This window comes from Ahaetulla prasina, chromosome 14 (genome assembly GCF_028640845.1).
Source record: "Ahaetulla prasina isolate Xishuangbanna chromosome 14, ASM2864084v1, whole genome shotgun sequence".
In the NCBI taxonomy this organism is placed as follows: Eukaryota; Metazoa; Chordata; class Lepidosauria; order Squamata; family Colubridae; genus Ahaetulla; species Ahaetulla prasina.
In genome coordinates this window covers 4323942-4339247 of record NC_080552.1, presented here as the reverse complement: position 1 = coordinate 4339247, position 15306 = coordinate 4323942, and the positions used below count along the sequence as shown (strand labels likewise).

At 45.7% G+C, this 15306-nt stretch overlaps 1 protein-coding gene across 3 annotated transcripts in view; it reads left to right on the top strand.

Moving 5' to 3' along the window:
- Positions 1 to 15306, top strand: part of CASKIN1 (CASK interacting protein 1) — a 164953-nt gene that overhangs the window by 89788 nt on the left and 59859 nt on the right. For all 3 annotated transcript variants that reach the window (XM_058157039.1, XM_058157038.1, XM_058157040.1), the window contains exon 2: positions 10384 to 10435. In XM_058157039.1, coding sequence (XP_058013022.1) covers positions 10384 to 10435 — 52 coding nt within the window. The remainder of the gene's footprint in view (positions 1 to 10383; positions 10436 to 15306) is intronic.

Sequence of the window (15306 nt, the reverse complement as noted above, 5' to 3'; positions counted from 1 at the left end):
GACTCAATAATTCCTCTGTAGAACTGGATCAGCAGCTCCTTGGACAGTTTGAGCTTTCTGAGCTTTCTGAGTTGGCGCAGAAAGATAGAGAGAGAGAAAGAGAGAGGGAGAAACAGGTAGCCTCATTCACCTTCTCTTCCATTAAGGACCTGAATTTTAGCAAACCCTTCTGTTGATGCTACCAAACTGGCTTTCACGGCTGTTATTATAACTGTTGTCAGGCTGAATTGGTTTTAGGAAGATGATATCATAGCATGTCTTGACTTCCCTTCTTGGGTTGCTCAAAGGCCTGGCAGTTACATACATGCGCACATGCATACATACATACATGCAAACATCTGGCTGCATGTCCCCACTCCTCCCATGTTTCCCCAGAGTAGTGTTTCTCAACCTTAGCCGCTTCAAGCAAAACTGGCTGGGGAATTCTGGGAGTTGAAGTCCAGGCATCTTAAAGTGACCGAGGTTGAGAAGCACACCCCAGGGACTTGCCTCCCCAGCACAGTTTTCCGATCTTTTGAAATTGTGACTTCAGCTCTAAAAGCGATTTAATGTCAGTTTAAAGTAAATACTCCCTAACTGTGTATGTTGCAAAGAACCTGGTTTGTTGTAACACTCAGCTGTCATAGCTGTTTTCACCCAGTGCTAAAGCAGAATCAAAGAAAGAGTGAACTAGGGTTTTGGTGGTATGTGTGAACTAGGGCAAGACCATGTCTTTGTGAAGTGGTTTCGCGGGAGAAGGATGCGGTTCGAGGAGGGGGCTTGTGCAGGAGTGAAATCTACTTACCTTCCCTACCGGTTCGGAAGTGCATGCGCCGCGCATGTGTGCTTGCTCCGCTCACACTTGCGTTTGTATCACATGCACCCGTGGACTCTCTGCACATACGCAAACCCTTCTGTGCATGTGCAGAGGGTAAAAAACAGGTTACTTCTTGGTTAAAACCAGGAAGTAACGACGACCAGGTGGGTGGGCGGAGCCTCGCATTTCCATCGCTATCGGCTTGGCCGAACCACCCGCCACCATCACTACCAGTTCGGCTGAACCGGGCCGAACTGGTAGCATTTCACCCCTGGGCTTGTGCAAGGAAGACCAGCACAGCATCTGGTGGATGGTGGGTTGCTACCTGGCCTGATTGTGTTCACTTGATCCCCCTCCCTACCTCCCTTTCTAGCAGATCTTATGATTTTGGGGACTTCAGGGTGTGTTCAAAAACGTCAAGATGGCGACTGCAATACAGACAGTCCTCGACTTACAACAGCTCATTTAGTGACCGTTGAAAGTTACAACGGCACTGGAAAAATGACTTGGTCACGTGATTGAAATGTAAACACTTGGCAACATATTTATGCTCATATTTATGACGGTCGCCATACCCCAGGATCACGTGATACCCTTTTGCGACCTTCTGACAAGCAAAGTCAACGCGGAAGCCAGATTCGCTCAACGACTGTGTTACTAGCATAACAAGTGCAGTGATTCACTTAGTGAATGTGGCAAGAAAGGTCATATAATGGGGGTAAATTCACTTAAATGTCTCACTTTGCAATAGAAGTTTCGAACTCAATGATGACAATAGGTTAAGAACTGTCTGAAGTCTGACCAAAACGCGACCTGTTTTTTTTAATGTAAATTCAATTACATTAAATCACCCTCATTGTGGCTGCCATCTTGACTTTTTTGACCTTAAACAGGTTTTGCAGAAGGCAATCCTGGAACCTGCAGTCTGGGCACCCCATGGCTGTGCTTCCTTCTATGGTTCCTCCTAGCCTCTTCTCCTCCTGCTGCCTTTGTGACCCTCTCTTACTCCAGGCACTGACCGTCTCGTTCAGCCAGATTTTCACCAGGCAGCGCCTCATGTTTTCCTTGCCACAAGAGCTTTTCCATAGAAGAGAGAGGAAATCAGACAATCTGAACTGGTCTCTCCTCACGTCATCCTTAGTGAAGCATGCAAACCAGCGTTTGCATTTCCTGCGTCGGATGAGGAGAGCATATCTTTCTCCTTCTGTCCTGGCCACTTTTTACAGAGGCACGATTGAGAGCATTTTAACAAACTGCATCAATGTTTGGTTTGGTGGCAGCAGCGCCTCAGACAGAAAGTCCCTAAAGAGAGTGGTGAGGACAGTGGAGAAGAAAGTTCGCTCCCCATTATTCAGGATATTGCTCATAAGCGCTATGTGCTTCGAAGCATTCTCAGAAAGCCCACACACACACTTCACGGTCTCTGTTTCTATTGCTCCCCTCTGGGAGGAGATTTCAAAATATTTCTAGCAGGACTATCAGATTCTGGAACAGCTTTGTTCCCTATGTGCCATCCGTCTGGCAAATTTGCCATGTACATGTATACACCCGAACTAGTCTGTGTTGTTTCTCTGTGTCATATAATAATATATGTGGATTTATACATAATTTTGCATTTATTTATTTATTTATTTATTATTTCTTTTTGTCACAACAGTATACACAAACAATTGTCATAGATAAAACAACATATTTTGAAGAAAATATATACATATATGTAAAAAAATATGCATCAACTATATCAATTTGATATGAAGAAGGGAACAATAGGACAGGAACGGTAGGCACTTTTGTGCTCTTATGCACGCCCCTTATAGCCCTCTTAGGAATGGGGTGAGGTCAATAGTAGACAGTTTTTGGTTGAAGATTTTGGGATTTTGAGTAGACTATGGAGTCAGGTAATGAGTTCCAAGTGTTAACAACTCTGTTACAGAAGTCATATTTTCTGCAATCAAGTTTGAAGCGGTTGACATTAAGTTTGAATCTATTTTTTGCTCTTGTAATATTGCGATTGAAGCTGAAGTAGTCTTTTATAGGAAGGATATTGCAATAGAGGATTTTGTGTGTTAAACACAGGTCATGTCGAAGTCGACGGAGTTGTAAGTTTTCTAATCCCAGGATTTCAAGTCTGTTGGTATACGGTATTTTGTTGTTTTTGGAGGAGTGAAGAATTCTTCTAGTAAAATATTTCTGGACTCTTTCTATTGTATTTATGTCAGAGATGTGGTATGGGTTCCAGACGGATGAGCTGTATTCAAGAATAGGTCTGGCAAATGTTTTGTATGCCCTAGTTAGTAGTGTAGAGTTTTTAGAAAAGAAGCTGCGTAAAATTAGGTTTACAATTCTTAGGGCTTTTTTCGCTATGTAGTTGCAGTGGGCTTTGGCATTAAGGTCATTTGATATGAGAACTCCAAGATCTTTGACAGGGTGGGGGTCATCAGTTAGGTAATGTCCATCAAGTTTGTACTTGATGTTAGGGTTCTTTTTTTCCAATATGTAAGACTGAGCATTTGCTGGTTGAGATTTGGAGTTGCCAAGTTTTAGACCAATCGGAAATTAAGTCGAGGTCTTCTTGAAGGGTAGAAGTATTATTAGTGGTATTAAATAGTTTGACATCATCAGCAAAGAGAACACAATAACTTGAGATGAGGTTGCAGAGATCATTTATGTATAGTATGAAGAGTGTTGGTCCAAGAACACTACCTTGGGGAACGCCACTTTTGACAGGAACAGGATTAGATATAGTGTTGCCAATTTTGACCACTTGTTGTCTGTTTGACAGGAAGGCATTTATCCAATTGTGAAGAGGTCCCGAAATGCCGTAGGATTTTAGTTTGAGGAGTAGTTTATCATGTACTACTGAATCAAAAGCTTTGCAGAAGTCTATGTAGATTGCATCTATTGCTTTTCCTTGATCAAGGTTGGTAGTCCATATGTTTTTGCAGTGGAGAAGTTGTAGATTACAAGACATTTTTTTTCTGAAACCAAATTGTTTATTAGAGAGAAGATTGTTTGTTTCGAGATGGAGTGTAATGGATTGTTTCGAGATGGATTCCATTACTTTGCATGAGACACAACATAGAGAGATAGGTCTGTAATTTTCAACAAGGCATGGATCTCCTTTTTTGAAGATAGGGATGACTGTGGCTAGAGACCAGAGTTTTGGAAGGGAACTAGTTTTGAAGGCTTTATAATGCTTAGGGGTTCAGCTATATTAATTGAAAGTTTTTTTGAAAAGTATGCACATAGTCCATCTGGTCCAATAGATAATGATGGTTTCTGGTTGCGAAGGACTTTTTCAACATTATCTTCTGTAAAGTTTATGTGTGTTAGGTCGCTGTTTTCTTCTGTGGAGTCTATATGTGTTGAGTCGTAGTTAACATTTTTGATACGATTGAGGAATGTTGGATATGAGCCATCACTGTTTACAAAGACTGAGCCGAAGAATGTGTTAAAGAGGTTTGCTCGACTGGAATTGGTGCGTAGAAGGTTTTCTTCTTGTTTAGTGTGGTAAGTGTTACATTCTGTTTTTATTTGGTTGCAAATATTTTTGTAGTGGTTTTTGAAGTTTGCTACATAACCTTTTTTGTTTTTTTTCCAGAGGGATTTTTTTTTGGATCGCAGCTTTTTTATTGATATGGGAAATTTGCTTTTCCTATTGATTTTGGTGATGATTTGTGGTACATATAGTTTGATGATTTTATTAATTTCAAGTAGGAATACTTTATAGTGGTCTTCTGTAGTGATACAGGTTGAGAATAGATTATGCCAGTCAAGAAATGAGAGATCATTGTTTATAAGGTCATAGTTGGCTTTTTAAAAATTTATTTATTTATTTATTTATTTATTTATTTATTTATTTATTTATTTATTTATTCTGTCATGGTTATGTCATGTGTATTGGAGGTGGTGACCCTTGGAGAGCTGTATGCAAAGAAATTTCATTTTAATGTATGCCAATTAGTGCACATTCGAAGTGACAATGAAGTTATTCTATCCTATTCTAAATGGTACTCGGGATGCTGCAGGATAAGGCCACATGCTCAGAGGGAGGGCAGTTTCCAGGGGCCCATCATGAGGCCCTCCAAATGGGGGTCTCTTCTGGCAAAGCCCCCTGCAGCTCTGCTCCTGACTTTGAGCACCGGGTGGGCATTTCGGTACCTCTGCTGTCTGGAAGCCTCCTCCGTCTCTCTCTCTCTCTCTTTCTCTTTTCAAGAAACTCCAGGCTTGCGGTCAGCTGGCATCTCTTCTGCCATGGAGATGCTAAGAATAAAAGCAAATGAGAATGTGATGACGAGCAAAAATCTTTCCGGTGCCCGCCCCTCCCCTCTTGGCTCCTCTGCGCCTCCTCTCCCCCCCTCCCCTCCTTTCCCTTCGACACACATCTTCTCTCCTCCGCTGGCCAGCCTGCAGATTCTTCCTCTGTCTGGAAGACGGATGGCCCTTCTCCACACCTGTCCCTGCCAGCCAGGCTCTGCGTCACCCTCCGCCCTTGAGTGCCATCTTTGCTGCTCCTTCCTTGGCACCGAGGGATGGACAGTGAAGGCGGGAAGGGCTGCATGAGAGATTTAAACTCTGTGTGGGTTTGTGGGGTCTCCCGCAGCCCCCTCCCCTGGGAGGGCAGAGCACCCTTCCTCCAGATGTGCTGGTCCTCCCCTCCCTGCAGCTTCTGCCGAGTGGGCCTGTGCTGGGCTCTAACGTTGGGAGAGGTGTGATGGGGCTGGTTATGGAGCCCAGCAGCAGCGGCTACAAGCTTCTTTTGCTCCTGCCAATTTGGCAGCTGCTCTACCATCTCTTTGGCAGGGAGCCAACCCAGGGGGAGGCTAATAAAACTGTAGCAGGAAATGAAAGGTTTGAGTTAGGGGCCGGCGAAGGGGAGGGAGCCTTTTCTCTTTGGAGCAGTGATGGGGAAAGGATTGACTTAAGCTCAGCCGAAGGCTCAGGTGGGCTCTTTCTAAGGCCAAGGGGACCGTTATCAGCCCCTGCAATGGCCAGACAGTTTGGAGGTGGGCAAGCAATTATCCAGAGTAGCCTTAAGGCCCCACTCCTTACCCTGCAGGGCTGCCTGCTTCTTGCGTGGTCCAGCATCTCTCCTGGTCCAGTTCCGGGCCAGCTTAGCAAGAGCATGGGAGATGCAGCTGCCAGTCATGGAGGACCCCTAACCGTACTCATTCGGCCAGCTCAGTCCCTCTGGGCAACTTTGGAGCAGTGCCAGGGGGGCTGTGAGAGGAGATGTTTCCGGTGCCCTGGAGCACTTTTGGGTGCAAGGAGGCATCGTTGAAGGTGAGCTGGGTCCATTCATCAAAGGTAGCAAAAAACAAGGCCTGGTGGCACCTTTTCCAACTGCTACATTTTGTTCAAAGGCAGAAGTTTGGCTGAGCGCCATTCACAAAGGCTTCTTTCTGCCTTTTGCTAGAGCTTGCTAATTGGCAGAGGGGGGTCCCTGGCTCCTTGCGGCTGTTTGGTACAAGCAGGCAGTAGGAGCAACGCTGCCCCGTCCTGCCACTGGCCAGTTGGATGGCCAGCTGATTTTCTTTTTAGGAGGGTCAACTGAAGTCCTTCTCCTCTGAAGGAAACAAGGTGCTGTCACAGCTACATTTTGTGGCACAAGTTGCTCGTGCCCCACTCACTGGTAAAGGAAAGGCAGAATGAAAAGCTGCCAGTCCCTTTTGAGGAGGAGGGAGGCAGGTAGGTCATTGTCAAAAGAAAGAACTTCAGGGACCACCAGGTGCCCCTGGGACCCTTCCCCAGGCTTCCTTCCATGACTACAACCCATTCTTTTTCTCTGGCCACAGATGGACTGGTTCCCACAACCTGCTAATCTGGACTAAAATTAGGAAGGAGAACCTGTGGTACAATGTGTTGTCAGAACCCAGGCATTATCTTAGCCCTTGGGCACGTGTGTGTGTGTGTGTGTGTGTGTGTGTGTGTGTATTATCCCATTAAACCACAAGTGGTTGGTTTGGGCAGAGTACATTATGTGAATGTAGCAATTGTACCTGACTCAACGTGAGTTTACAGCTTTAGCTAGTTGTGTCAATCCATCTATGGAATGTCCCTTTCTAGCCCAAAACTTTCTTAGCTGCTGTTCGGGCAGTCAGATCGTGCCAGGATTTATACTCGGGACTCAGGGCCAGCGGAGCTGTTCTTCTCCCGAAGTTTCCATGGGAAATATGGAGAGTATTCAGAAGGATTCCAATCAGCCTGAACAGAGGCACAAACAGTCCTCAGCCTGACTTTCCCTGTCACTTCCACCCTAATTCTAGCATGTCCCAGTTGTTGAAACTTCTAAAAAACAATATTGCCATCCATTATATAAACAATTTAGTATTTATCAGCTTGTTATTTCATTCAGGAACACAAGATGTGGGGCATGGACCTTGTGGGGCAGTGCCTCAGATAGAAAGTCCCTACAGAGAATGGTGAGGACAGCCGAGAAAATCATAGGAAGCTCACTTCCTGTTATTCAGGGTGCTGCTTATAAGCGCTATGGGCTTAGAGGTCAAAACATTGTTAGACACCCCACATAACCACTTTAGGGTCTGTTTCTGTTGCTCCCCTCTGTGAGGAGGTTTCAAAGTATTTAACATAATAACAGAGTTGGAAGGGACCTTGGAGGTCTTCTAGTCCAACCCCCTGCCCAGGCAAGAAACCCTACATCATTTCAGACAAATGGCTATCCAATATTTTCTTAAAAATTTCCAGTGTTGGAGCATTCACAACTTCTGGAGGCAAGTTGTTTCACTTATTAATTGTTCTAACTAGTAGGACTTCCAGATTCTGTAACAGCTTTGTTCCCTATATGCCAACTGTCTGGTAAACTTGCAAGATTCGTTTTTCTCATCGTGTACATGTATACATCTGGACTCGACTGTGTTGTTTCTCTGCGTCATATAATATATGTGGATATATGCATAATTTTACTTTTATTTCTTTATTTTGTCATGTTTATGTAGTGTATATTGGACATGGTGACTCTTTGAGAGCTGTATGCAACGAAATTTCATTTTAATGTACGCTGATTAGTTTACAGTCAAAGTGACAACAAAGTTATTTATTCTATTCCAGGGGCTCCAACCTTGGCAACCTTGGCAGAATTCTGGGAGTTGAAGTCCACCAGGCTTAAAGTTGCCAAGGTTGCAGACCCCTGTCCTGTCCTATTCTATTCTATCCTATCCTACTTTCTATTCTATTCTATTCTAAATTCATTCCTCCTATTCTATTCTATTCTATTCTATTCTATTCTATTCTATTCTATTCTATTCTATTCTATTCTAAATTCATTTTTTCTATTCTATTCTATTCTATTCTATTCTATTCTAAATTCATTCCTTCTATTCTATTCTATTCTATTCTATTCTATTCTATTCTAAATTCATTCCATTCTATTCTATTCTATTCCATTCCATTCCATTCTATTCTAAATTCATTCCTCCTATTCTATTCTATTCTATTCTATTCTATTCTATTCTATTCTATTCTATTCTAAATTCATTCCTTCTATTCTATTCTATTCTATTCTATTCTATTCTATTCTATTCTATTCTATTCTATTCTAAATTCATTCCTTCTATTCTATTCTATTCTATTCCATTTCATTCCATTCCATTCCATTCTATTCTATTCTATTCTTGATTCCAATATTCTATTCTATTCTATTCTAAATTCATCTATTCTATTCTATTCTATTCTATTCTATTCTAATATAGTTTGAGACCAAATACTTTAAAGATAAGATACATGTATGTGCAATATGACTTTTTGTGCCCGTTACTTTAAAAATGTAGAGATTCATACAGAAGTGGGATAAGAATGGATTTGTGGGGACCTGGGCAAAAGTGGCAGGGAAAACAGGCTGGCTGGTTCTTTCTCATCCAGGTTGGGATGTGGGGGGGGGGTGATATATCAATCTTAAAGGCCTAAATCTTTGGCTGTGTTAGTCTGAAATGTTTCTCCAGGGTGAAATCTTTAGGGGTGGGAGACCAGGGAAAAATCTAAAGGCGCAAATGGGCAACACCAATTCAAGATGCCTTCTGTGCTGGCTCTAATGCAGCCTCTGATCTTCCTAACTCACAATTAAGGCTTCTTTCTTGGGTTGTTTCCTGCACGTAGAACCCCCTTGCTTTCCACAAGTAATCCATTTGCAGGATCTATTTGTGAGATCCTGAAAGATCCAGAGATCCCCCTCAGTTGCTTCTCACTTTCCTAGAGGATGGTCGCAGCATGCTGGCTGGGCAATTCTGGGAGTCGGGTTCTACACATCTGGAAACTGCCAAGGTTGAGGTATACCACCCTAGGGTGCAACGTGGTGCCGGAAGTTCATGCTCTCCGATCCTTCAGCAAGCTCCTCAGTTTTGCAAAGCCCATCATCCTCTCCCGGGAATCCAGCCATTTAAAGCACTGCTTTCCAAGATTGCCTGGACGAACAAAGGCTCCGGTTGTGTTAGTAGATAGCAAATAGGTTGTGAGGATGGGAAAGTAAATTGCAAATTCTTTTTTTAAAAAGTTTTTTTATTTTATAGACAAACATACATTTAAAACATCAGTAATTCCGCCCGTGTGACGTCTCGGTGTTTTCTTCCTGGCTCCATCTTTTTGTTGTTTCTTCTTTCTTCACTTCAGTTTGAACTATTACCATTTTTCCACAAATACATTAATATCATTTTCTTACATAATTATCCATTGCTTATCTTTACCTATCTCCTAGCCAATGGTAAAATTGATCCCATGTCTTAAAATATTCTGCATCCTCTCTTTCTTTAATCGTCAAAGTTAATCTGTTCATTTCTGTGCAATCTAAAATTTTTCTAATAATTTCTCCTTCCAGGGGTATTTTCTCTGTTTTCCAATTTTGCGCAAAGACAATTCTTGCTGCTGTAATTAATTATTAATTATATTTAATAATTATTAATTAATTTGTAAACGGCAAATTCTTAACGTGCTTATGGATGTGTGTAGGGAAGGTGGGTGCACATATTCTCTGTTGTGTCTTGCTTCCAATGCCTTGGCTGAGAGTCCCTTTTGCAAAAGAGCCAGAGGTGCAGAGCCCTGTCCTCACCTGGCTCTAGTAGCCACGTGTGACCAGCAGGGAATCAGATGGATTGGTCAGTTTTAGACCAATCCAAACGTCCATTTGGCTGGATCCTCCAGGCAAAACTGGGCCCAGAGAATGCATCCATTTGTCGAGTTGCCAAATTGGTTAGGTCGCTGAATCCTCGCTGAATGCACAGTGATGTACAGCGTGGCCTAAAAACATCCAGAGAATAATACACCCAGAACCAAACAATGCTTCATAATAACCACGACCGGATAATAAAAATAGATCTCCACCTCCTGACAGGCGTTCTCCTAAGACCCTCCAAGAAAGCTTCTTCCTTAAAAGCTTTTCGAGGACCGTCAGGGAGGCGGGCTGGCTTCATTTCAGAAGGAAGCCGGCTTCATAATGGAAGTGCCATGATGGAAACGCAGAGCGGTTATTCCCAAAGTGGGTATTTTGGGCAGCTGATGCATTTCCGGCAGTGCCTGGAGAGATTCCCAGGGAAAAGGCTCCCCCTCCTCTAACCCATCTCTCTTCTCTCTCCCCACAGAGCTCCTCGGATCGACCAAACGGGTGAACGTCAACTTCCAGGATACAGATGGGTGAGTTGGCCAAGCCTGACTGTCCGCGCGTCTCCCCATATTTGGTGGGGTGGCCTCTTATCCCAGAGGACTCTGTAGAATATCCTCCTTTTATCTTGTGGGTCTTCCAAGCATCTTGTGGGGATTTTCTCTTCCTTTATGGGGGGGGTTTCCTATACGGATGTGGTGGCTCAGTGGCTAGGATGATGAGCTTGTCGATCGAAAGGTCGGCAGTTTGGTGCTTTGAATCCCTAGTGCCGCGTAATGGGGTGAGCTCCCGTTCCTTCTCCCAGCTTCTGCCAACCTAGCAGTTTGAAAGCACATAGAAAATGCAAGTAGAAAAATAGGGACCACCTTTGGTGGGAAGGTAACAGCGTTCCAGGCACCTTTGGCGTTGAGTCATGCCGGCCACATGACCACGGAGACGTCTTCAGACAGCGCTGGCTCTTTAGCTTTGAAACGGAGATGAGCACTGTCCCCTAGAGTCAGGAACGACTAGCACATATGTGTGAGGGGAACCTTTATCTTTACCTTTTACAATCTCCTGGTGGATCCTGGCTCCCTTCGCCTTTTCAACTGTTTATAAAATTATTATTTCTAGAGTTAGGTCCGGGAGGGCATGGAAAGGCCACGGAAGGGCCAAGGGTGTGGCCGAACCCCTCATCATAGAAAAAGAGGAAGGGGGAAGAAGGAGAAGCAGGGATTGGGAGAGGGGACTCATGTTCACCACCCAGAAAACATTGCAAGATCTTTACTGAGGAAGCACATGGTGGATTTGACCGGTCTTTGTGGGTGGGCATTATTTCTGGGTGGGCAGAAGCCCCACAGAGAGGTACCCGTTCGTTCTCTTGTAGAAAAGGGGCAGTGGGCAGCTGCAAAGGGATAATTTATCGGATCGAAACTATCAATTAGATGTCCACTCAGGTCACAGGTAACAAGTGCCTGAGTACAAGTACCAGGAGGATAATGGTAGTCTTCGATTTATAATGAGCCACCCAGCAATTGTTCATCGTTACGACGGACCCTACAATAGGGATTTGCAACTCAGTTCTGAAGTTTCAACAGCCAGCCTCCCCCCAGGGTCATGTGACCACCTTTAGGGATCTTGGCGACTGGCATGTATTTAAGGAACATTTGCGGCATCCTATGATAACAAGAAAGTCCAGTTGCCTCCTGAAAAAAGCACCTTTGGGACAACCATGACATGGATGACTGAGAATCTCTACAGACTTTTAGCTGTGCAATTTAGGATGAAGACCCTTGGAATCTTCAAGGGGCCTCTGGTGGCTCAACAGACTAAAGCAGTCTGTTATTAACACAGCTGTTTGCAATTACTGCAAGTTCAAGTCCCACCAGGCCCAAGGTTGACTCAGCCTTCCATCCTTTATAAGGTAGGTAAAATGAGGACCCAGATTGTTGGGGGCAATAAAAGCTGACTTTGTATATATAATATACAAATGGATGAAGACTATTGCTTAACACAATGTAAGCCGCCCTGAGTCTTCGGAGAAGGGCGGGATATAAATTCAAATTAAAAAAGAATGGTGTGGGAGTAGGAATGGATTTACAAAGGAAAAATTGCAGACTACAGGAACCAGAAGCACTAACTCAGGTGACCCTGAGGACATAGGTAAACCTTTAAGTGCTTCAAGGACCCTCTAAAACAGGGGTCTCCAACCTTGGCAACTTTAAGACTTGTGGATTTCAACTCCCAGAATTCCTCAGCCAGCTTTGCTGGCTGAGGGATTCTGGGAGTTGAAGTCCACAAGTCTTAAAGTTGCCAAGGTTGGAGACCCCTGCTCTAAAAGGAGGCTAATGACCATCTGTCTGCAAGGAGTATAAAGTCTTCCGTTCCCCACTATCCTGTCAAGAGCTGAAGAAGCTTCTTGGATGAGAAGCGAAACTTTTTCAAAGAAAAAACAAGGAAGTCCAGTTGCCTCCTGGAAAAGCACCTTTGGGACAATGCAGACGGCAGGACTGCATTCTAACCACTACGCCGCGGCGGCCCTCGTCCACAGTCAATGGAGCATGTGTGCAGGTGTGCCTACCTGCCATCGATCGGGGTGGGGCATGATGATCTTTCAGCAGCAAAAGTGCCCCACTGAATCATTGTCTAATAATGTCTCTGAAAATCACTTGCAGCGCCTGTGATCGATCAGGAACTAAGGAGGTCACAGTAAAGGAGGAAACCGCAAGTCCACCGAGAGACCACACAGGAGTTGTGGGAATCAAGGGGGTACAACTCACACTCCCTCCTTGTTGTGTCTCGCTCGCTTTCCCCACAGCCGGGCCCCTCTTATCTCCTTCCGAACGCTGAGGAATGTCCTGGCGTGCCTCCAGGCCCCAGCCCTGGCACCATGCCCAGACAGGCTGAACAAGACGAAGGGCCTGAAGTGCCTCCAGCCCCCAGCCCTGGCTCCATGCCCAGGCAAACGGAGCAACTAGGCCCCTCCCCCTCCCCCCCAGCATGTGAGCCTGAGGAATGTCAGTTACCAACAGCTGGAGCCTGGAGAGATCCTCGCTTCAGGAGAATTGATAGGCGGCGTCAACAGAAGGAAGGGAGGGGCAGGCCTGGATAAGTGCTGAGTCATGGAGCCACACCCCATGGCCTATATAAAGGATCTGCTTTTTGGCATTCTCTGAGTCAGGCAAAGTCTACCTTGGATTGCTGAAGTCACTTCCTGGTCTCCTGCCTGCCTTGAGAACTTTGCTAGGACTTTGGCAGAGCTGCAGAGGCACGCCTGATACGGACTTCCCCAACCCGGCGATCAGCAGAGGAGTGGGACACGACACTCCTCCTAAATCGCCCCGCCCCTGAGACGGCCAAAAATCCACTTGTGGGGTTGACCCTGGCAGAGCAGAAGATCTGCTGAAGAGAGGGCTAACTTGCCTATGGGGAAGATCTCCCGTTGGCAGGGATGGTTAAGGACAGGGGTCTCCAAACCCTGATTAAGGAGATTCCTCCGGTTTCAGCCAACAAGAACCAACTGTTGACCCACTGACCTGGTTGTTGAGACGCTCTGCAGGGCATCTGCTTGTGGGGTTGGTGATGGCGAAGATAAAACCTGAGCTTCAGAGCCCCATCCTGCCCTGCAACACCGCTGCTACCCACCCACCGCAGGCAAGGAGAGGGAACCGGCCAATAGGAGCCGGGCAGACCCCGCATCTTCTCACGTCATCCGCTCAGTCCCTGCTGAAGCCAACAGACTCCTGCACACAGTCCTTCATGGTCAGGAGAAGGTGGGACTGGCCACCCCAGAGAAATGTGGCGTTAGCTCACCTTGGCTGCTGGGCAGCGATGGGAGGAGGGCTGGGTCACGTGGAAGGTTGACCAGGCGCCTGCAAGCAAAGTTCGGGAGTTGCCAGACATCCCCCTCGGGGAGGAGAAGCCAGTATTGCTGCAGGAGAGTAGCCAACTGAAACAACCTTTGCCTTCTGTTTCTTCTAGTTCCACCCTGAGAAATGTCCGTAGGTCATCAAAGAGCAGTTGGGGACTCAGCAGAACACCCCAGGGCCTCTCCTCTTTCTCTCCCTGCCTCCCTGACCAAGAGTCGCACCAGGGCTTATTTCTCTGGGTGCCTTGGCAGCCCACTCAAGGGGTCTCTTCAGGGCAGGGGGTGTCCCTCTCCCTTGTGGGGGAGCCCTTGTGGGAGGGTAAGGCAGGAGGGTCAAGGAAGGGGGAAGGTAGAGAGGGAGGGAGGAGGAATAAGCAAGTTATAAGTTGCTTGCCATAAAGAAAATTATTTCTTTCCTTCCTCCCTCCTTTCTTTCTCTCTTTCCTTCCTCCCTTCCTTCCTCCCTTCTTCCCTCCTTCCCTTCCTCCCACCCTTTCTCCTTTTTTCCTTCCCTCCTTCCTTCGTTCCCTCCCACCTTACTTTCTTTCTCCTTCCTTCCTTCCTTCCCTTCCTTCCTCCCTTCCTTCCTCCTTTCTCTTCTCTTTCTCTTTCTCTTTCCTCCTTCCTCCCTCCCGCCCTTCTTCCCTCCTTCCCTTCCTCCCACCCTTTCTCCCTTTTTCCTTCCCTCCTTCCTTCGTTCCCTCCCACCTTACTTTCTTTCTCCTTCCTTCCTTCCTTCCTTCCTTCCTCCCTTCTTTCTCCTTCCTTCCTCCTTTCTCTTTCTCTTTCTCTTTCTCTTCCTCCTTCCTCCCTCCCGCCCTTCTTCCCTCCCTCCCTCCTTCCTTCCTTCCTCCCTCCCTCCTCTTTCTCTTTCCTTCATTCCTTCTTTCCTTCCTTCCTTCCCTCCTCCCTCCCTCCTCTTTCTCTCTTTCCTTCCTTCTTTCTTTCTTTCTTTCTTTCTTTCTTTCTTTCTTTCTTTCTTTCTCTTCTCCCACGTGATTAGCCCCCATGATTAGCCTTTTCCTAACCTTTCTCTTTATATGTTTTCATGTTTATCTTTTATCTATGTAAAACTCTTCAATGAACTTTTAAAAAGGAGGGGCAAATGAATGTTTGCTGAAAGGGCACCCCACGGGGGGGGGGGGGCAGTGATGAAACAAGGTAGGGGGGCAGGCTACAACTTTGGCCCTTTGGCAGGTGAGTGACAGGCAAAAAACAGTAAGTTGGACGTGAAAAGAACCTTTCCCCCACCCTGCTAAGTTGCCCTCCTTGACTCAAAACAGCGCATATCCTACAATCCAGTCATAATGATATAGTAAAATACAAACGGTTATAACAACAGCGAAATCAAAACTGACCCCACTTTAGAATCATTCTGAGAGGAGCAACCAGGTAGGAAGGGGGCTGCTCCTCGCCCTGCAAGGCAGGTCAGAAAAATCAAGATGATGAGAAGGAACGCTGGAAACCCCTGCCTTCAGCGTTCCCACCACCCCCACATCAGCCTCTAGGGGTCCTGGACCCTCCAGATGGGGCAAGGAGATTGTCCAGGAACAGGCA